The sequence below is a fragment of the Rhea pennata genome, chromosome 1, assembly GCF_028389875.1.
Source record: "Rhea pennata isolate bPtePen1 chromosome 1, bPtePen1.pri, whole genome shotgun sequence".
NCBI classification, from domain to species: domain Eukaryota; kingdom Metazoa; phylum Chordata; class Aves; order Rheiformes; family Rheidae; genus Rhea; species Rhea pennata.
The window spans coordinates 172,709,938-172,733,733 of NC_084663.1; the positions used below are offsets into that span (position 1 = coordinate 172,709,938).

The following is a 23,796-nucleotide window of genomic DNA, read 5'->3' on the forward strand; positions in this document are numbered from 1 at the left end:
CAGCTCAGCTCAGCTCAGCTTAACTGAGTAGCTCTCTAGACTCTTTTGAGTGTATTGACTACAATGGAAAATTTGACTCCCAGACATGTAGATATTTGCACTGTAGATGTCTGCATGGAGGAGTGGAGAAGACTACTATACCTACTTACAACCTGCTTGTGGCAGAACTGTATGATAGTATATCTCAATGCTTTTTTAGAACAATTAAAATATACTTTCTTAAAATGTCTGTAAGAGCTGCTTAAGTCTAATACAGTTTTTGTGGCTTTATTTTCATAATAAAAATATCTTGACAATTGCCCTTGGTCAATAAATTTTCTGAATTTTATTGCTTTTTAGTGTGTGTAATCGATTTTTGTTCATTGGCTGAAGGTGTGGTATTTTATCTAATTTATTTGGTGATACATCACTCAAACTTGACTTAAGTGAAAGACGGCTGTCAAGACTCATAGCAAGATTCTAGAGACATGCCGACCTATAAGAAGAATAATATTTGATAATTAAGTGGCTCTTAGATTTCATAAAATACCTATCTATTAAGGGAGAGGATTTTTTGCTAGGTAGGTTAAGTAACCAATAGCAGTAAAATATCACATATATCATGTTACAACATTCAAACAGATGATAAATTCTGCTTTTTAAACAATTGTATTCTGGTTAAGAAGTCTATTTATTTAAATATGTCTTTTTTGTTTGAGGAAATAAAGTTTAGGGCTAGCCGAAGTTTTGGGATCATGTAGCCCAGTGATGTTCTCTCTCTCTCTTCCTCTCTTTGTATACATACCTGTGCAGTAGAAATGCAAGACAGTTTGGGTTAACTTAAAGCTGCTTACAAAGTGTTTCCTTTTCCTGTTTATCTTTCATAGACCATTTAGGAATAACTCTAAAGGTTAACTAAGTGGGTTGATATTTGTGTGTGTGTTTTATTTCTCACTCATTTTGTGGCTTTTTTCTTCTTTCAGTTGTACATGTGGTGCACCAAAAATGGATGGGGGATAGTGGTGGGGACAAGGATTGACCAGCTTCTCACTATTTTATATATCAAGGATTTGACCTTTTGCTGTATCTAAAAGTTTCAAGACAAGACTCTCAAACATTTGTCCTGCAGGAGGATTTGATGGCTTATTTGAGAATAACTCAACTAGTTCTTTCACTAGACAAAGCTAGGTTAGGGGAATACTGGAAAAAAATTCTCACGTCATTCATAACCGTTCTAGCAGGAGAGGCTTAATGAAATTAATATGAATTTAGAGATACCTTACCAAGAACCAGTTAACAAATCTGTTGTTGTTTTGATATACAATTGCTATTGCAAGTCCTTCATTTTTTTCATAAGATATATTTCTGTATCTTTAAAGATTTATAGAATAAACTAATTTTCCAGAGACAACTAGCTTAATCTCAAAATGATAAACATAACCCTCTATGGTGATATGCTGTTACTTCAGAATGTAATAAAGATGTGATTTCAAATGTCATGCTTTCTGTTGGTAATCAATATTTCCATGATCAGCTGTATCATACGCATTAATATTCTTCTGCATACTGTGAAATCTTTTGAGACAGGTAAGCTGAAACCAAAGCATGAATTATATTTGACTTGCCAAATTTCTCATTTATCCTAAATTTATATCTTAAATAATACTATAAAAAGTATGGTTGTTGTTTCATGTTAAGGCTTCTTGTCTTCGTATTTTACTACTTCGAGGCCAGAATTTTGAAACAGCATTGATGCCTGAAGTAGGACACAGTCTACGAATTTTCATCTAAACAAATATTCTTTTGGAATGCTGGATTTGAATCAATAGCTTGACAATTCCCTGGACAAATTCTCACATTCAGTAGTCTTTCTGGTGTTCAGATGGCCCTAGATGTACTGTTGGTCAGAGTGGATCAGTTGGTAAAGCAGCTTACTTGGCCATCTGAAAAGCTGTTCCCTCCGAGGAAGTCAGTCATTAATTGGTTCAGCAACTACCCTGGTCTCTCTGAGCAATGGCTACATCCCACGGGACTGCTCCCGTGGCTGACCAGCAGCAGCAGCGAGAGTAACCTCCTCATCTAATGTTATGTTGAACAGATATTGAACTGTAAAACTAAATAAGCAAATTTTAGAAAACAGTACGTTAGAATTCAGGAGGCAAAATCGGCTTCCCTTAGTTTACTGGGGTATTGGCCGTGACTTTGTTAGATTCCGTCCACGTAGCACAGCTGCTGTATTTAGTCCTTAGGCTACTTCAGCCGGCTTTGTAAAGTCCAAGTGATGACCTTTCAGTATGATTGCCAGCTTACTTTGAATTTAATACAATTGCAATATCTATCACAGACAGTAAAGTATAACTATTACTCGCCTTCCATATAAGAATTCCATTTTTAAAAAGAAGGAGAAAAAATGGTGAAAAAGTCTGTCATTACATTCCAGGATAATAAAGCAATAAAGCTATCAGTTATATCCTATGCAGAGACTAGATTAGTTATTGGTTGAATATAAATTGCTGTCTAAGCTGGAGAATCATTGGGTATGAAGTTAAACAGATTCCTCAGAAATGCAGTTGAAGAATAAGTTCTTGTATATTGAAGTTCTTGTTGCCATGTGATATGATGAAGTACATCATCTATCTGTGAGGACCACCTGGGTTTATATTAATTGTGAGTCATTCTATTAAAATCTTGTAATGGGACTATAAGCAGCCTTTTCACAGCACTGCTGTCGTTCTAAATGATGTCCAGTTCAGCTAGTCATTTGGACCCCTAGTTGTACACAAGCATGAATCTGACTTTACTTTTCTGCCCTGAAAAAGGTCTGATCCCCTACACACAAAAGTAAATGGGCATTTAACCTGAAGTGGAAGATCTATAGGGGGTTAGGTGCCAAAATTAAAAATTGAAAACCTTAAATTGTTTGACCACAAAAATTTGGAGGAATGTGACTTCTTTTGATAGCTCATTTTTTATATATATTTTCATAGTACCTTCTTAGAACTTTTTTTTTTTTAATGTGTATGTGGTCCTCTTAAAAGGGCAGAGAAGCTCAGTGATGTCTGTGTCTAATTAGGACTAGTAAAACAGGTGTTCTCTATGTATCTCCTGTTGAAATGATCTGACCTAGCAGTAGCGAGATTAAAACTTTAACTGTGCTGACTCAGACTGTGTTTTAAATACCTTGAAACCTTGTATGTTAAAAAACAGAAATAGCAGATAATGTTCATGCCCGCTTTTTACCTAGAAGCATGGATCACTTAACTACTAATGATTGGAAGACCTGAGTCTGGTTTGCACCAGCTCCTAAGAAGATTCGAATCTATATCTCGTACTTCCAAGGAAAGCTTTATTTATGAGGCTTTTTATGGTTTATGAGGTTCAGTTATGAGGCTCGTCTGTAATGGGATCCTTCTGATGCATCCTTTTGAAACTATTCTGCTTTACAGGGCTTCAAGATTTACTGGACATGGGAGGGAGAGAGTATTCTGACTGTAGTTTATTTGCTAGGACATGGCTAGGCAGATTTTCAAGACTGATGTTCTCAACAGCATTTTTCTCTTTTAACTGGAACTGTACTACAAAACAGTTAATAATGGCATTTTGATTCTGTGAGAGGTAAGTGATTTTAGTATCTAGTTCCTGCTGCTTACAAAATACTCTTCACATGTATGTTATTTTATGATTGTCTAAAGGAAAGGATTTATGACTCCCTCTTTCCAGAAAACAAAAAGTTAGGTGTCTCCTTACTAAGGAATAGTCTGCATTTTCCTATAAAATTGTGAAGCATAGCAGGGTGTTGGACACATCTCCCAACTGCTATTCTTGTGTTTAGAAGGGAGTTAGGTGTTTCTAAAACTGGCTTCCAGTTCTGGAGTTTTCAGTGGAAGGTTGTGAAGTTGCTAAGCCACCAAGCATCAACGTGGACAGGTATTAGATGTTCCACTGTTCTTAGAAATTGCTTCTGCACTGGCTAAGTTAGGTGATTTTCTGTTCAGTGCGTTGACTTTTATTTGTTGTTCTTTTCTAATATAAATCTCATCTGAAGTAGTTTATCTCCCTCTAGTCTGTAACAAATGAGATTGTAAGAAACCTTTCTTTTGTAGTGAGAATTTTCTAACTACATAATTGCTCATTCACGTAGCTATTTCAAACTTTCTTTGGAAATCTGGCCTGTTTGTGGTTGGAGAGGGAAGTGGTATACCCACTGATCTTTACTGATAACAGCAGTTTTGGTGCTCTGAAATTTATTACTTGGGAAGTACACACAAAGATGAGCTCCTTGCCATGGCTATCTAGCAGGCTTACCCTGGTATAACAGTTGCAAAATATGGACCAGACAAGCTGTTAAAGCAGCAAGGAACATATTGTGAAATGATGCTGGAATGACTGTGTGCGCCATTGGAGAACAATTTTCACTTGCACTGTGACTGTGCCTCTAAAATATTTTCAGATGATGAGGGAGTGATTCGCTGCTTTTTGTGAACCAACAAAGATAATCTGTATTGCATTTGCAGAATGAGAATGCCTTAAGGAGTGTGTTTGTGTGTAGGTGCAAAGGACATCACAGGTAAAAGCGAGCAAAAGCAGTTAGTGCACTGAAATTCGGAAGGGTGTCCCCAAGGTAATCAGCCCAGTCGTAACATGTTTCTGCCAGAGGTGGCACCTCAGAAGAATCACAGCTGCTGTGCACATGCACTCGTCTTTGCCAGAAACAGTCCTCCACATGGTTTGAATGAAAAGTTATGAACTGCTGAAGCTAACTCATGAGGTACCAAGCCCATTTATAAACCAGCTGCAGCTGACACCTTTCAGTTTTCATGCATTAGATTTTCAAGGTGATAGCATGTATTTATGTGCCTATTAAAGACAGAGATAATTCTTTTTAATCCAATGGAAAAAGCTCCAAACTTAAATAGGAATTCTCCCAATTAATTTGTAATACATTAAGGCTTGTCAGTGCTAATCAGTGCCATAAAATAACGTAAACATTGGATCCGCATGTCAAAAGTAGAAGTAGTGCCTGTGTCTCAGCAGAAGTAGAAACTTGAATATGTCTACTCAGACATATTCAGAGATGTATTTGATGTGCTTATTTTTTTCTTCATGGTAATGATAGTTAATGGAAAGATAAAACTATTTAATTTCTACTCTTTTTAAAGTTACCGTATACCCTCAAAAACTAAATAAGCGCATGAGTTTTCAGTATAACTTGAATCTTCTTTTTAAGTCAGAACAGCAAAGCAACATATATGCAGGAATGGATCAACTCTCACATCTTACACCTTGGTGTTCCTTGAACGATAAAGAAGAGTCCTTGCAAAATACTAAATAACTCTGGGTCCTTAACATAAGCTTTGGTTATTGCCTAGAGTGAATGCCTGTATCTACGTGTGTATCTAAAAACGCAGCAATAAAGGCCCAGAAACAGTATAAACCCAAGAGTTAGACTCTCTTTCTTTCACCATACCAGTTATTTTGGTTCAGACAAGGGGTGGCTGGTTTCAGCGATGTGACAGAACTGGTGCTCCCTTTCCAGTAGCAGGTGCTTTGTGTTGTTCTAGCTAACGTGCAGGTATGGGTGACTGGTCACTTGCCTGTACGTCACTATGCCCAAGAGCAGGCAGTGTGCTCACTTTAATAAAAAATGGGATAAAGCATTACAGAATCTTTTCACCTCCTGGAAGCAAAACAGAACCTTTTTCTGCTGCTCCCAGCATTCGCAGGAGGCGCCTCTGTGTGTGTTTCCCTGGGGTTTGCAGGGCCAGCGGTCCAGGCAGAGGCTCAACTCCAGTGCTGGCCACAGGCTTGTGCCAGCCAAAGTGGGCAGGCACAGTCTCCCCAGCTCCCCACAGGGCTGCGGGCATCCTCCAGGGCCCACACCATGACCATCAGCTCCCACAGACCTCTTGGGCACCCCAGAAGGCCTCAAAGGGCACTGGATGCCTAGGTGTAGGCATCGGACTTGGCCCGAATTATTAAGCTTTGCAAGGAGCCAAGGGTAAATTTTGTATAAAATGTCATTTTGTCATAAAAGGAAAAAAGGAGTGGTTGGAAGAAGGAAAAGAAGATTCAGGTCAAATAAAAACTTTGGAGAATTAATTTCAAATTCACTAGCTTGTTATAATCAGTAAATGAATAACAAAAAGACCAGCAAATAACGGAAGTATATTCTTTGACTTCCTAAGCAGCAGGTATCAAATGGGCCAATGTGTGTCTTTAATGATGGCCCAATCTGAAATTTGCATTGATTTTTTTCACAGAATCTTCTAAAGAGCTAGAAAATTAAACACAAATTTTCATTCTGTTGAAAAATAGATCTTGGAGCAAGCGAAAAGGGTTGTTTTCTCCATTTCCATTTCTTTCACTTTCGCTTTGGACAAACGGGAGAAGTAGTTTGTGCCTAATTATACCTATCACTGTGGGGAGCGTACAAGAGTTTCACACTGAATTAAGATACATACATCTTAAGGAGCCTCAAGAGAATCATTTTACCTACAGTTTAGCTTCAAGTGTCTAATCTGGTATTTTAGATGTATTACTTGTTGTCAAAATTTCTCTAACAAAATTTAATTTTAGAGAGTGTCATATATTCTGAAGTTGATCAGCAGCATTATGCTAAGTTTAGGAAATAAGAAATTATTAATCTGCTGTTAAGAAGACCTTCCTTGAAAATTGATATTTCCTGCGTTAAAAACAATTAGACCTCTGGAACGAATTTACACTGTTGTCATCCATGACTAATAATACAGTGATCATATTAGTTCTGTATTACTCTGCTCTGAGGAAAACAAATAAATACCCAATTTCTTCTGCTGTGTAATAAAAATCACTGTGATATCATTAACTATTTAAATATATCTATGTTAATTTTAGTTCTGTTGCTGTGATATATATTGTTCCCAAGCATAAAGATATTAAGAAATAAGAATATGAGTGTGTACAGTTGTCTCAGATTTCAAATGTGATAATTTCATATAATCAAAGTTCTGTTACAGATACGCAGTGTAGGCTTTACTTTATAATATGAAAATAATCGAGGTGAATAATAGTGGATTTTGTTCCATGCTGTTTATATTCACCACAGTTTAAAAAATCAGAAAAAGTAATATAATATAAATATGACGTAGGGATTAGAATGCATTTAACATTTTATTCTATATTGCAGTGTTTTAGTTCCAATTCTGAATAGTGATATTCTAGTTCTGGAAAAACATTTCATATTCTCCTTTCAGGTTTTCCTTTCTGTAAAATGGAAGTAGTGTGTATTATCCTCATATAAAAGAGACTCATGACAAGTAATCAGTTTACAGTACTCAGTAAGTAGTTGTTATTGCTGCAGGATAAAACCTGAAACAAAGAAGGTCTCTACAATACTGTATTAAATGATATGTAGCTGAGTTTATCTGCTCTTCCATATATTGTATCAATAATGTGTCTATCTCATAATAAATATCCTGTCTTTATTCAGCCATTAACTGTAGCTTTTGTAATATATATAAAGACTCAGAAAAGGTGCGCACATAGGTATTTATTCTTGCTTTTTTCCCTCTGTAACAGAAACTTCTGTACTGTGACATAAAAGGTCAATGAGTTGAGTCAAAATGTATTCCAAATTCATTGAAGTCTAATTTGTCAAATACGTATATTCATGTTTTAGATCAGAGCGCATTCACATTTGGGGAAAAGATCAAAAATAACTATCCTAATCTTCCCCTCCAAAAAGCTCTGTTAAAAGAACGTTAGTAAGCCTGAAAGATTAGGCAATGAACCTTTGGGGATTGCTAGAATGACCATTGTTTTTGCAAACTTTGTTCAGATCCTGTAGTGGGCAACTATCACAGTATGCTCTTTCACCATGATTTTTTGTGCACTAGTATTACCAAAGGACAGGATGTTTCAGCAGTGGTTTTCAGGGATATCTGCTGACAGTAATGATGCATCTCAGCAATTTCGAGTCCATTCCAGACACTGGCAGCATATTTTGCTTTAGTTTGCACAAATTCTTTTGTTTATTCATCCTAAATGTAGCATTTCCTTCCCTTCCAGATTAGGTTGTGGATGCTCTTACTCACAGTTCCTTCATCCAGCCAAGCCCCACGGCCATCCCCGTCAACGCCTCCAGTCATCTCTCCACCTAGAGAGAAGGACACCATTTCTTTCCCGCATCCATCTTAACCTCTTATGTCTCTCACTTGCCTCTAAGGTCATGTTAGATGATATCATGACTTTCTTAAAATGTAAATTGTCCAAATCCCTTAATGCCCAGTCTCACCTGTTCTGACCTCTCAGTGCCCTAGTCTCTTTGCTGTTCGTAGCCCAGCCTTCATATCTAGGCTTGACTACCAGTTTCCTTTCTCAGAAAACTCCAAACCCAGTTTCTGTGTTTTTATCTGCTTCTGTAGATCTTTTTCCAGCCACTGTTGTTCTCCTCAATTGGACTCTTCTTCCTTCTTTGAGATCAGTTCCTTCTCTGCATTGCCTGATTCCAGAAGAGAAGCAGTGAGAAAGAGGAGAAATTCAGAGGATTAGAGAAAAACTTCTTGCATCTAGTTTAATGAATGGAGGAATAGAGCCACCTTATCTAGGAGAATGAGAGGTTCTGATGATATGAATTCAGGCTGTGGATTCTCAGTGCCAGAGAATGGTTCCAGCAACATTTACTTGACTAGAACAGACAAACAGTTCTGGGGCAGATGTTCCTGGAAGTCTGTTCAAGGTCTGAAAATGCTGGTTCAAATTAAACCTTTTTTGTCTCTCTCAAGTGAACCCCTACCACCAACTACTGGAAGACTTGACTTCAGTCAGATCTAACTGTAGTAAGCTCTAGTGAGGAACCCCCAAAATTAATGTATTTATTTTACTAACGAAAACAGTATGTCAAAATTGAGAAGCAGTTATGTTTGAGAAATTGGAAAAAAAAATCTGTGCAGACTTCAGAATTACGGACAGTGGACAGAAGAATGAGGTTCATTTGGGAAAGTAATCCATTTGGTGGAAAATAAGATGAACAAAGACACGTAGAGGCAGAAAGAAAAAAAAAAAACTCGGTTGCTCTGTACTGGATAATATATTAGATGAAAGTCAGGTATGACACCTCCCTGACCACTACTCCAGCAATAAATACCGACTCCAGTGTTATTGGCTAGCTGAAAAATTGTTGCAACTCCTTGTACAACGTTACTGTATTTCACGAGTACTTCAGTACTAGAGAGAACATGTGAAAAGCTGAGTAATGAGGAGAAATTAAGAAGATCCAGCTGCCCTATTTTTCTTGCCTTTTTCACATCAGCTTGCACAAAGAGTGTTGTTGAGGTATCTGGCACTGCTTGCTCAAGGAGCAATGACTTGGATGTACAAGATCAGCTTGGGAGCGTTGAGTTCCCAGGCTGATGGGAGATATCATTAAGTTTTGGTTGCAGCTCTGTGGCAGATAGTTACAAGGTGTAAACAAAAGCTTCCTGAATTATTTGTCATAGTCCTTCTTTACTAAGACATTTATGAAGACTCTATGGCCACAAATTTTAACAGTAGCAAGTGTTTGCTATGAATTATTCTTCAAGCATTGATTGTTTTAGGTACAGGTTGGTTTGCTTAGAAACACTGAATGCTTCCATATTGGATAAATGTAAATCTTAAAACATTGTTTGAATATTTTCATCTAGAAATGTGAATGTTGCTTAATTTTTTTTTCAAAAATGAGTTTCTCTAAGCCTTGCTGGCTTGATGAACCTGTCTGTCAGCAAACATGTTTGATTGATAGGTACTTACAGAAAGTTCCTGATACTCCATCTTATGCCAAGTAACTACTTCAAATTGACAAAACAAAATTCATTTACAATTTCCGATATATGTTTAGTACATTTTATTTTCTTACTATTTTCTAATGTAAATACCAAGGACTCAAATTTAATAAATAATCTCATTTAACTCATAGCACTCTTCAACATATAGTTTTCAGATGACCTAAATGGAAAGATTCTGATTTAAAATTGGACTAAAGAAAATAAAATAAAAAATAATAACTTACGGAAGGTAAAATAAATAATTAATCCAAAGATTTGAGAGAAGAATTTGTGAGAAGAGCTACTAGACTGCTAAGTGGATATGCAGAATTCTTATTATCTTGGAAGTTCATAAAATAATAATTTTTAATGCTGGGAATAATTCTAAATTGAAGGGAATAAGATATCTTTTTATAATATTTTACCTCTCCCTCTGAATGATCATTTAGGGATCTACCATTTATTCAGAAATTATTCTTGATTCTCAACTGGATTAACACAAGAAATACTAATTTATTATCAATGTTCTTTTTACATTTAAAACAAGTAATATTACAAACAACATCTTGCATTACTATTGCTCCATACTTTCATTGGAGTCTTGTTTCTCTAGAAGAACAACATCATTCCAACACACACAAATTGATTTCTTTGAAGACATTTGTCCTTTCATAGAGCATACTGGTAACACTGCTCAAATATAAGCAATACGTCTGTGCTGAACACCTAGTTTTCTGAGTATATTAATGATTGAGGGCTGGAGAGGGAGTAGTTTGTTTTTGTTTTGCCTTAAAAAAGGGGGGGGGGAGAAAGCAGGCACATGTAGAGTTTGAAATGCTGAGAATTTCGTTTCATGTTTAAGAAATGTATCATTTTTACATTTCATGTATCAGATAGTACAGAGGCTGATTAGTTTCTTGGGCTCTTGAGGGAAGTAATCAGCTGTTCTCTTTGAGTGCTATCAGAGAAATCCTTTGGTAAATTTTCTGTCAGTTTTGGGAAGAGAGAGTAAAGTAATTAGTAGCTTAATGTTTACTCTGTCTTTGAAAAAGTATTATTTGAAAATAAGTAATTTCACACTAAATGTATTTGTGCTGATTGTTAAACGCATTTAAAAAATTAATGCTGTTTGTAAAGGGATCTCTTTGCTTTCTAAGCATGTTTCCCAGTTCGTAGTTGGAACTGTTGCGAAAGGTTGCTGCACGTGGTATTTTTTTTTAAATTTTTTTACCAGATGTGGAATACCTCCTCAAGCAGCGCAATAATACCCTAGTGGGACTGTTTAGGAAAAGTTAAAAGACAGTTTTTGCAGCCTTGGAAACTTGAAATTCATCTGTTTATGAATGATCGGTTTGAATTCTGTCTCTCCAGTTCACAGTCACTCTCTTTTACTTTGGATCTTTTTCTGTAGGTTCTGTAGATTTAAAAACACTCAACAAGGGTCATATGTACCTTATACCATGTGCTCTGTTTCTTTTGCCTCTTGCTCTGTTTCTTTTGCCTCTTCAGAACTACAATAGGAATAGAAATTTTATTTTTAGATTTTGAGAGTTGGAAATACCCGTTTTGGAATCAAACATCCAAGTATTATGCTAAGATAATGATGCATTAAGTGAATCATGAATACTTTAAAGTGGGTATGTTTCAGTCTTTCCTGTTGAATCAGTTCCAATTTGTAAAAATGCATTTTCTGTGAACCCTTATTTATTTTAACAACCCCTGGACTCTCCTCTCTGTCTCTCTTAGTGCCAGCTGATATTTTTTAGAAAAGCCTCAATGGGAGTAATTGTAATAGTCTGACTCAATGTTATTTAGGAGTGCAGTCTCTTGGGGATCTCTCTTAACTTTGGAGCACAGATTTCACCTTGACCCTAAGCAAACATTTCTTGAAAACTGATAGTAAGCTACTCTTTAACTTGTGCTTCCAGTAAATAGCAGAAAGATCCAGCTGTCCTACGTTTTGGTCTCTTCTTTAACATGACTTCCTGCATTTGTCTAGTGAATCCCAGCTGAATGGTTCTATCAGCCCAGGAAGGCTTGAAGCAGCAGCCTCAAGCAAAAAGACACAAATGTATGTTCACTTGGGGCTTGTACATTGGGAAACAAGTTTTTAAATATTTTGCTCAATTTTAGCTTTCCACTGTCTGCATTTTTCCATTTCTAATTTTACACAGCTGCCTGTCACCTCTATATAGTGTACACCTCATACAAATTAATAATGATGGCTTCATCTCAAAGTGAGTGTAGTTGAGTCTCAGACATATCTTGTTTTCAGGGGGGACAGCAGAGTGTTTGAAGTAGAGGTTGTTTAGTTCATTGTATTCAGGTTGTATTCTTTTTTCTTTTAATTAATTGGTTTCAGAATTTTTTTTTGGGGGGGGTCGGTTGAGGTGGAGATTTTTGGGTAGAGGTGTGTGAGTATTGTGAATGTAATTTCTTGTGGCGGAAAGGTGTTTTCAAAGACATCTCTTCTCTTAATTTTCAAGAGAGTTAACTCCTGGATTAGCAATATAAAACAAAAAGAGTTCAGTGCACAAGAGACTGAGTAAAGGGCTGAGAACTGAGCCTCTTTTGGCCCTAACATGCAGGACTGTTTGAAGTGCCTAAGCTATGGTTTTACTCATGTGCTGGGTACCAGCTTTTCCTGCTCTGCAGATGCCTCATCTGGGGCATGTCAGGATGAAAACTGGTACAGGCAGATATTATTTGTGGCGAACAGTTGCAAAATTGCAAGCAATTTGGAGATTCAAGGAGGGTGAGCTTTCTACTGTAGCTACAGGAAAGATTATAAAAATATTCAATTTTAATTATAAAAAAGATGAACAGAATCACAGAATGGTTCAGGTTGGAAGGGACCTCTGGAGATCATCTAGTCCAGCCCCGCCCTGCTTAAACTGGGTCACCTAGAGCATGTTGCACAGGATCAAATCCAGGTGGGTTTTGAATATCTCCAGAGAAGGGGACTCCACAACCCCTCTGGGCAACCTATTCCAGTGCTCTGTCACCCTCACAGTAAAGAAGTTTTTCCTCATATTCAGACAGAACTTCCTGTGTTTCAGTTTGTGCCTGTTGCCTCTTGTCCTGTCACTTGGCACCACTGAAAAGTTTGTCCCCATCCCCTTGACACCCCCTCCCTTAAGGTATTTTTAGACATTGATCAGACCCCCTTTCAATCTTCTCTTCTGTAGGCTAAACAGGCCCAGCTCTTGCAGCTGTTCCTCACAGGGCAGATGCTCCAGCCCTCTGATCATCTTCATAGCCCTACACTGGACTCTCTCCAGTAGGTCCATGTCTCTCTTGTACTGGGGAGTCCAGAACTAGACACAATACTCGAGATGAGGCCTCCCCAGGGCTGAGGAGAGGGGCAGGATCACCTCCCTCGATCTGCTGGCAACAGTCTTCCTAATGCACCCAAGGATACCATTGGCCTTCTTGGCCACAAGGGCACATTACTGGCTCATGGTCAACTTGCTCTCCAGGACTCCCAGGTGCTTCTCCACAGAGCTTCTTTCCAACAGGACAGCCCCCAGCTTGTACTGGTGCCTAGGGTTATTTTTCCCTAGGTGCAGGACTCTGCACTTGCCCTTGTTGAACCTCAGGAGGTGCCTCTCTGCCCAGCTCTCCAGCCTGTCCAGACTCTCTGAATGGCAGCATAGCCCTCAGATGTATCAGCCACTCCTCCCAGCTTGGTATCATCAGGAAACTTGCTGAGAGTGCCGCTCTGTCCCTTCATCCATGTCATTGATGAATAAATTGAACAAGATGGAACCCAGCAGTAACCCCTGGGGGTCACTGCTAGGCACAGGCCTCCAACTAGACTCTGCACCGCTGATGACAGCCTTCTGAGCTCTGCCTTTAAGCCAGTTCTCAGTCCACCTCACTGTCCACTCGTCTAACCCGTACTTCCTGAGCTTGCCTAGGAGGATGTTATGGGAGACAGTGTCAAAAGCCTTGCTGAAGTCAAGTCCACTGCTCTCCCCTCGTCTCCCCAGCCAGTCATTCCATCACAGAAGGCTATCAGATTGGTTAAGCATGGTGTCCCCTTGCTGAGTCCATGCTGACTGCTCCTGCTCACCTTTTCCTCCATATGCTTAGAGAGCGCATGCAGGATGAGCTGTTCCATCACCTTTCCAGGGACTGAGATGAGGCTGAACGGCCTGTAGTCCTGAGTCCTCCTTCTTGCCCTTCTTGAAGACTGAAGTGACATTGGAGTGAACATTCACTTTAAACCCAATCTATCTGAATGTAGCTTTGTTGGCATTAGAGTTTTGAACATATCTTATATCTTATCTAGAAGAAAAATTATTTCTGCTATAGCAAGTGTTTTTTGCCATTTCAAAGCTAGCGTGTTTCTTTTTTCTCTGAAGCATTTGAAAATTTGTACTACATAGTATTCTTGGTTACTTAGATTTCACCCACAAAGCATGCTAATTAGAGCTGAAAGCTGTTCTAGCTAGATGCCATTGTGTGTTGACTAGACAGCAGACTGCATGATTGCACTGCTGAGCCTCATCATTGTGGTACAGCAGTGGCAACTCTGTGGTTAACATTTTGGATAGTGTTTTTCAGAATTAATACTACTCTTTCGCTCTCCTTTTTTAACGCTGACAAAACAAAATCACCTTGCCTGAAATTTCTCCTGCCGCAGAAGAATGAGGTGGGGCAGCGTGATGACAGACATGTAGGGATTTTGTGTGAGCTGACTGTTTGAAGAGTTAAATGTTTTGCAATTTATTTTTTAACTTCCTGTCCCCAAAGCCAGCTTATTTTATAAATGCTAAATTTAGTCTGTTTGGTTTCTATCATCAAGGACAGCTTTTCTGGTATGCTTTCTTAAAAATTGCTTGACCTTGAGAGAATGCTGCCAAGAAGAAAGAACAGTTTAAAAGCTGACAGCTGATTGTTGGAGGTTTGTAAACTGTGTAGAGCAATAAAACTCCACTAGGGCATATAGTGAAGCTTAGTAACCTGTGGAGATTCATGAACTATAGGGCATCAGGATGAGTTGCTAAAAAAATTGTCTCTGGTTTTGCACTGTTTTTTAACGTGTTATGTACTGTTATAAGGTCTTTATGACTTAATTATGAATAGGAAATAAATAATGTTGTTGTTAGGGCAATATTGTCAGGAGTGGAATGATGGAGTGGAAAGGGGTTTAGTAACCCCTATAATAAATATATAGGCTACAATAAATATTGGGCTATAGTAAGTTAAGAGGAGATAGAACTAAGGGAACTGGTAAGATTAGGTAGAACTCTGCAGGAGAGAATGATCATCTGGCAGATAACACATTATCACTCATAAATGTACCATGTTTTTCCAACGTTTTTTTTTGGTTCTTTGTGTAGTTGTTTGGTTCTTTTTCCATAAAGGGTGGGAAAGCAGGAAATAGGGAATTCTTTTTTTACATGGTCAGAAAACCCCTATGTGAATAGGGAAATCACGTGTCCCGTTTCTGGCAGGAATTTATTAATGACAAGCTGATGAAATGGAGCACTATCAAGAATACAGCTTTAAAGGGCAGACACAGTAAGTATGAGCTGAGAACACTAACTAGCAGAAGCTACAGCTTTATCAAAAAACCTTTTCTAATAGGGAGACATCCTAAAGTGCCTTCCAGTTCTGTTCCAGCTTGGATTTCCAGTAATGAGGCCCAAGTCTGCAAGCACAAGAACAGGATGGCAGTGGTGCAGATGCCTTGCTGAGATTCTCCTCGGAAAGCAGAAGCTAAACCATTCCTCACCTCCATAGCGGAGGGAAAGAGCAATGAGACAAGGGAAGCTGCACGGTGTGTGAAGCTGTACCCTTATGTTGTATTTCCGTGGTCTGCGCTAGTGTCTAACTGGTTTACGGGGACCTCCAGCTGAACCTTTTCTAACCCACCAACCTCATCGGAAGCTGCCACACACTCAGCAACAGAATTTAGACCCTCAAAGCCAAAAGGAAGTTCGAAAAAACAACACAGCCATTTTTGTGCAGCTAGATAGAGAAAACCTGTTTCAGGCCCCCAAACGAGCATCAGCTGAGCCCACAACACCACAAGAACCCCAGTTTATTAGATAAGGATGGAAAGGCAGGAATAGAAAAAAACAACAACTTGCTTTTCATTCAGTTGACTTTATGAGGAGAAAGAATTTCTGAAGATATACCACTAAATGTCCCAAAGATAGTGTCATCATCCTCTGAATTTGAAAAGAACTGGTACCATTAAATAAAATTAACAGCAATGTTCATTGTCCAGGGAAATGAACAGTTAATTTTCAGTTAATAGCACTCTAGGGAGATGCTAAGAAGTAATACTCTGAGAATTTAGTTGTTACTTTTGACTTAGTTCATATTCTTGTTCAGATGAGTTCCTACTTCCAGTTTAGCAGTCAGTAGTGGAAGAGGTTTGTTTATGCCATGCATTTCCAGAAAATAATGCCAATTTAATATATCGAGTTTTGATGCCAAAACAATTTAAATAGAGCTTTGGCAGCTTGAATTAAAATCTGAAATTTTGGAGAAACACATATACTAGTAGGTCATTGTTAAGTAATGACCTCTGTTCACTACCACCAGAACAAAATATAACGCTTCTTTGTGTACAGTTTTTATCTTAGATTCAGGATTCACAAACTATTTTGGATATGGAACTTGCTGTCTTTTATGTTGACTAAAAGCAGTGACAGGTAGTCTGAATTACCACATAAGGACAAATTTACTCTGAGATTTTAACAGTGGAAAGAAGGCATAGAATAGACCAATTTTGATCCTGTTTGAAGGAATTCATGAAGGATTTGTTAAGTTTTCAAGTATAGTTTCAGTACTGAAGACTGAAGGAATAATAGTGATTATATTTACCGTAGTACCTGGAGGCTGCAGTCATATATGAAGACCCCTCCAGAAACGCTGAACAGGAGGAGAGTACCTACTGTAAGGTAGGTGCAGTATGAGGATTGTAAGATACGAAAGTAATTACAGAAGGCTGTTAAAAGAGTGGTTTGCATGATGGGCAGTTGTTACATGATACTTTTTTCTTATTTTTTCTTGTTTTTCCAAAAGACTTGATGTCATTACTACAGTAAAATGGAGGCCTGGTCTCAGTGCAATCTAAAACAAAAATGTAAAACTGTGGTGGTAAATGGTCTGCACTTTGTCTCAAAGATGAAGAAAAGTTAAATGCCAAGAAGACTCTTAAAAATGATGCCCAGAACATTGCCATAATGGACATAGATCTTTAAAGCTTAGTAGCTTAGGCAGCTGCACAGTGGCAAGGGGAAAGATATTTGAAAGGGCAAGCCAAGGCTCGTGTTGTCTGTATCCACAGAGCTGCCCCAAGGAGGGTACATTGTTCTGCTTTTGTGAAAGGGTATTTCTGGAACTAGATCAGGATGCCTCAAATAGGTAGACTTCAATAGTGAAGTCTAACCAGTGCTGACAGCTCCCACCAGAACAGATTTATTGACTGTGTTGATGGAAAAAGTAGTTCGCGTGGCTTTTGTCTGTCCCATCTACACTTTCAGTGATTACACTAGCTACATAAGAGAATTTGGGTCCTTCTTCGCAAGGTCATCATGGCTCTTCCTATAAAAGGCCTGATACTACTTGCTGCGGAGGTAGGTGGTGCTTTTAGGGCAGACTGAACTCAGTTTGTGGACTGCTTTCAAGGTCAGTATGGGTCTGTGTGCCCAGTCTCAGAAGTGTTCCAGAATTCAAAAAGCTCCTAGGAGCAGTTTGGCCAGTCTGATGTGAATGCATTTGATGTTCCAAGCTCCCACTGCTTGGGAGCACTTCAAGATGTCTCCTAAAGAGCAACAGAGCATGGAGACTGCCAAGTAATCCATCCTTCAGCTTGTATAGCAATGAGCCATGCTGCTGAGGCTGACATCGTTGGGTCAGTCTGAAATCTGCCTCTGGCACTCAGGAGGAGCCTGGGAGTTCATCAACATATGTAGGGTTTCCTCCATGGTGTGTTCATCTGCCCAGTGGATAGCGCCAGCAATTTGTAGAGCTTCTAAATGCCTCTATGGTGTTCCCTTGCCCAGCTACTGCACAAGGGGCCACAAGGACGCCCTTGTCTCCCTTGTCCCATCTGTCTCCCTTCCCTCAGCCCTTCAAGATGCAAGATACTGCCTTGGGCCATATGAATATATGTGTAGGGGTGTGTGTGTATAAATGCGTATATATATGTGTGTGCGCACATATATATATATATATATATATATGTGCGCACACACATATATATAGGTATACCTTCACTCTATCATCAGTTTAGTTAAGCAGAATCAGTATGTTGTCTTTTGCATGCAGAAGACTTCCGTGAGCTACTGTCAATATTTGAAAAATGAACTACTTGTGCCATTTATGTTTATGGTTTTGTGTTCACCATTGCACATATGGTGTGTCTAACACAGAATCTCATTACTGACAAAACTCAGAAAAAGTTGTTTCAGAGGAAGTTATAAGGAATCATCACTGGCAATTACAGGGGCTTTTGCCTTGTTGAAGAGTAGATTTTCCTAACATTGTCAGTCACTAGTTGGTTTATGTCCTTTGTAAATTGACTTGTTCTTTACTACATGTTCTTTTTTAGCAGTAGAATTTCCCATTACCTGTGTAAAGAATTTTTGCTTTTATTATTTGTATTACAACAGAATGGCAGGGTCTAGGGACTAGATCAGTTTCAGTCTCTTTGTTTTAAGTTGATTTATGTATGAATAGAGCAAGAGACTCACTCTTCCAAACACATTCTTCTTTTCAAATGGGGGGAAAAGTCAGACCAAGGAACAAGTCTCAATCAGTTGAGCCACTAAGGCTATTATCATTGCAATATTTAATGCTAGTGTTTCTGTTTTACTTTTGCAATAGAACTCCATTTAGTGATGAAATCTGGCTCTGACACAAAACCAGAAGGAGTCTTAATAAAAGATATTTAACCTAGTTAATTATAAAAGTCCCAAAGTGAGTTCACAGGTTGTTTGATTGCTTACTTATGGTAGAGGACTTGAACTATTTCTGTCTTAATTTTTTTTTTGAGACAATTATTAAATACTATTAAGATTGTGGGAATGTATTTAGAGGTGTTCAGATATAGTAAAAGAAATAAAAAGATTACTTGTTACATCTATGTACATAAGGACTGTATTGGGTTAAGTGAGGCCTGAACTAGCTTGGCAAATGATTTTTATCAGGTTGATTTAAATACTACAATGTAGAGTCAAAATTTGCTTCATCGAGAACATTCTTGCAGTTCAGTGCCATGAAAGTATTTAGTGGAGGAGCTGAAAGTTGGACTTTGTATTATTGTGGAATTGTAGATGGATATTTTCTTCCTTGCTCTTCTTATTGAAAATTGCTTGAAAAAACATTTTTTTAAGAGTAATTATTAATGGTGTACTGTCACAAAGGGAAGATGTATCAAATAGACTTCTCCAGGGATCTATCTTTGGCTTAGTATTATTCAAAAATTCTATTAACAACTTTGATGTTTGAAATAAGGAATAAAGTTATAAAAATAGCAGATTGTACCAGTCTAGAATAAATTGCTATAGATTAATTTTGAAAGAATAGGTCTAAAGTATAAAATCATTTTGAGAAGTTGAGAGAAATGTTCATAAAATCAAAAAATTGAAATTGTAACAATGTGGCAGGAAACCTAAGAGGCCAATCTAGAATATGGAATAGCCAGAGCCATTAATATCTGTAACAGGTAATCATACAGATGTGGGGTGATATGCTGATCTGCAAAGTCATTATCAGTTACTAGATAAAATGCAAAATGTCACACTTTTATTGAACATCTGCTCTTTTCAGTACTAGAGGAGTGTGTTTAAGGGTAAGATGCCACCTTATTAAAAGGTGTATGGGCAAAGTTACAAAGACTGCTGCAAAGAGCAAGTGAATTCTAAGGCTTGCTTTTTTAAAGCTGAATTACAAAAAAAAAAAAAGATGAAAGAAAATCTGTTTAGTCTAGAGGAAGGTAAATAAGTGGGATAGTACAGTCTTCAAGCATGCAGAAAGCTTTTAGAAAGACAATAGTGACTGGGTTTTCTTCATGTCCATTGGAGGTGACACAAGAGAGTGACTATGTAGATTAAAGTTAGATACTAGAAAAAATGTTCTGTCAGTTTAAATAGAGGTTACTTGAGGAGATGTAAAAATTTTTGCTACTGAATAGTGTAGAGAAATCTGTGAGCTGGGTGATAACATGTAGTTAGCCCTGCCACCTTCCAAGAAAAGGAAATAGAACATTTTTTTCAATCATCTGTTCAAACTGTATGTGTCTGTGGTTGGTATCATGATTTGTCCTTGAAACTATGAACTGACACAAGAAGCAGGAAAAGAAATCCTGTGGCTTTCAGAACCAAATTGCATGAAAAGTATGTGTTAGACTGTATAGTCTTTAGCCACATATGTAACTAAAAATATTTTCCTTTATCCTTCCACAACAGTCTCCAAACGTCCACAACTACCCAGATATGGAAGCTGTACCTTTGTTGCTTAATAACATGAAGGCAGACCCCCCAGAGGATTCATTGTCTACAGACCATTTTCAAACACAGACTGAACCAGTGGACTTGTCAATAAACAAAGCCAGGTCGTCCCCTACAGCAGCTTCATCTTCACCGGTTTCTATAACAGCATCAGCCTCCTCCCCTTCTTCTACTTCTACTTCTTCTTCTTCTAGTCGACCAGCTTCATCACCCACAGTAATAACATCTGTATCTTCAGCGGCATCTGTACCATCAGTATTAACTCCAGGTCCTCTTGTGGCCTCTGCATCTGGTGTTGGAGGCCAGCAGTTTTTGCACATTATTCATCCAGTACCACCTTCAAGCCCCATGAACTTACAGTCCAACAAAATGAGTCATGTGCACCGTATACCAGTGGTAGTACAGTCGGTACCTGTTGTCTATACAGCTGTGAGATCACCTGGGAATATGAACAACACTATAGTAGTACCACTGTTGGAGGATGGGAGAAGCCACGTGAAAGGTAAGATGGAACTGATTTTATATATCTTTGGCATCTCTAAAACTACACTTGCATGAAGAAAATGTAACAACCTTGTAATGCTGTTAGTTTGCAAAATTTTTACATCATTTACTGAAGAGATATGTAATTTCCAGTGTTGAGAGTAACCTTTAAAAATTTTGTCCCAGATGCTCTTAAAAATAAAATAAATAAAAAAAGAGATTGTGGTCAACAGGTGTTGGATGTTCATATAACTCAGGGCAAGTCTTGTCCTAAGATGAACAGATTCTCCCTAGAAGCTGAAGAAATAGAAGAACAGAATAATGATAATCCATGTTTATCTGTGGTCTTTAATGTAAAACTCAGAAGGTAATACAGATTTCAAAGGAAAAGACATGTTAATGGAAGAAGGAGTCAGAGAAATGGATTCGATGCAAAAGGAAATACTGGGTTGTCGGAACATGAGAAGGAAAAGCTTTCTGAACGAAGAGCGGTAGCAGATGTTCAGAGCTAGGTTTCATTAAACTCAGTGGCAGTGAGATGTTTTGAATTAGGTTACTTCTTCCAGATTAAACAGCAGAAGGGAAGGAAGCCACACAGAATGTATATGGTGGAAATGAGTTTTGCAGACACAGAACCTGAAAGGCCATGAAAGTGTGAAGGGAGCCAGAAGGACAGATACGCTCTTGGGGAGGTGTCCAAAGAACACAGAACGGGGGAGCTGGATAGCAAGAAAAAGTGAGAAAGTATTAACTATATTAGCTACCAAGGGAGCAAAAAATGGTTAGAGATAGTGACACGATGGGTGGAGGAGAAAAAGAGAAAACAGATGTGCCCAGATACTTTGAAAAGTGCTGCTTTATAAGGGAGGCCTTAGTGAAAGTAGTGGGAACATGAGAATGAGAGAGGCTCACTTCAAGGTTCTTTGTGTATGGATGCATAAAATACAGCTAATTCTCTCCCAAAATGAAGTATTGCTGCTGGGAAGGAAGGGTGCTGGCAGATAACCTCACTTTTAGGGCCTATGAGACTAAAATGTATTGTAACATCTCTTGTGTACCTAATTGCATAATGAACAGATCTCTACAGCGAAAAGACCTTTTTTCTTCAACTCTCGTGTCCGATTTTGGTGTACTGGTGACTGTATTCAGCTACAGTGATGAGTCATTCTGATATTTAATAGCATCATGTTGTCCATAAATCCTTGGATACCCCCCTCCCATTCCCTCGGTACCCTGGCCTGCGTATGGAATGTGTCCTCCTGACAGGCTTAGACCATAGGAAACTAACTCAAAGCATATCTGGTTTTTGTTTTCACCCTGGAAGTGATGGTTTAAGGCATTTTGTTACACTTCATACAGTGACATAATTTTAGGATCTTGTGCCATTACATTAAAAATTACAAATGAAAGCAGTATGATGCACCATATTGTTTGAGGAGAAAAAAATTTGGTCTTTATTTTGGTTTTGGAGCTTTGAGCTACACTTAACTTTGACCTCATGAGGAATTTTTCCTATTTGTTTTCTTTTCAAAGGTGCTAGTTGGCTTTGGTAATAGTCTCCTCTATGGGAAATACCTCCTGAGCTTGCAAAGCTGTGAATTCACTACCCCAGTTTCATCAACAAAATTCGAGAATTTAATGTGCTGTAGGGATTTCAGCCCGTGAGCTCCAGGCTTCCTGAGCTGCCCTGACAATCTCTCCTTTGTGCTATTATTGGCAGAGATCATTAACCAGCCCTGCTGCACCTATTAATGTAGAGCTAAAGAAAAAGAAGGGATTAAGCTTTCTTTTAATTTTTTTTCTCATCAGTTGTACTCATTTTTCTATCACTAATTCTTTTTATATAAATGTTCACATTAATTTGAATAAATACAGTGGAAGAATAACAGCCAAAAATTCACTCTAGGTAGTCATCTTTTGTTAGTTTTTACTGGCCTGCATTTTTTTTTAATATAAACCAATATAAATAATAAAATACAGTGGTGTTGTGTGAATTAACTGATTAAATGCATTTCATATATCCACAAGCTAACTTCCATTCAGTGATCAGCTTTTTTGCTGAAAACAAGAAATAAATATACTTGGATGGTAACAAGACTCTACTGTCAAATTGAATTGGTTGCTTATCCTCTAGCTAGCTGAAGGAGAAATGCAGATTCCTAATTATCTAAAGTCACTATTTTCAACTTCTGCATGAATGTTGATCATCCTTAAAAAGGAGAAGAATAAGCATGCTGAGACTCAGTCTACAGTATCAGCAATATTTGTCCCATAATCCCTGTATTATTTCTGCTTTGGGTCTAAGTCAAAGACCGTGTTAATGATGTAGAGATGTGGTAGGGAAGCACTTCAGGTTATACTTTACATTAGCCTTTATCTGAGTCTTTTTGAATCGAATGGAACTTAGATACTTTCCTAAATAGAGATAATTTCAGCACTAAAATTAGCCAGACTAGATTAGACCAAAGTTCAGGGCTATTTCTTGGTACTTCTAGTAGCAGGTATTTGCAGAAGAGTACAAGAAACAGGATGTATATAGAGAGATTTCCCTTCTTAGTCCCTCCCCTCTCCCAGTTTTATCTTCCTCATACTGAGCTTTCTTCTTCCAGACTTCAGTACAAACATTTCATTTTTAATTTTATTGCAAAAACTTATTCTCAGGCCATCTCCATCTCCCTCCATCTTCCCATCTCATTAGAGGAGCCCAATCCATCCCAGGAATCATACAGTCCGCCAGCAAAATTGTGCTCCTAATGGCTGCTTTTCAGAGTTCAGGCAAATACTTTTTTCATCATCTATTTGAATTCTCTTTTTCCCTTCAGCACAAGAAATCATTATCTCCTCTTCTATTTCTCCCTTTTTTTTTTCTTTTTCTCCACTTTTCTGGTCCTTCTCACCTTGCTAACTATTCTTCTGAGTTTCAGTTTCAGCAGCTCTGCTTCATCTCTCCCTCCTTATCTATTAATATTTCTAACCTGTCCTGTCATCTCCTTCTCTGCCGCAACACTTCCTTTTCCATGGCATCATTCATGCTGTCTCTTCCAGGCACACTTTCTTTCATATGAGTCTCAGATCTA

The 23,796-nt window shown here is 38.1% G+C and overlaps 1 protein-coding gene across 5 annotated transcripts in view; it reads left to right on the forward strand.

Moving 5' to 3' along the window:
• The window catches only part of KLF12 (KLF transcription factor 12), a 262,186-nt gene that overhangs the window by 145,421 nt on the left and 92,969 nt on the right, over positions 1–23,796 (forward strand). For all 5 annotated transcript variants that reach the window (XM_062566900.1, XM_062566905.1, XM_062566904.1 and 2 more), the window contains one exon: positions 20,195–20,738. In XM_062566900.1, the coding sequence (XP_062422884.1) occupies positions 20,195–20,738 (544 nt within the window). The remainder of the gene's footprint in view (positions 1–20,194; positions 20,739–23,796) is intronic.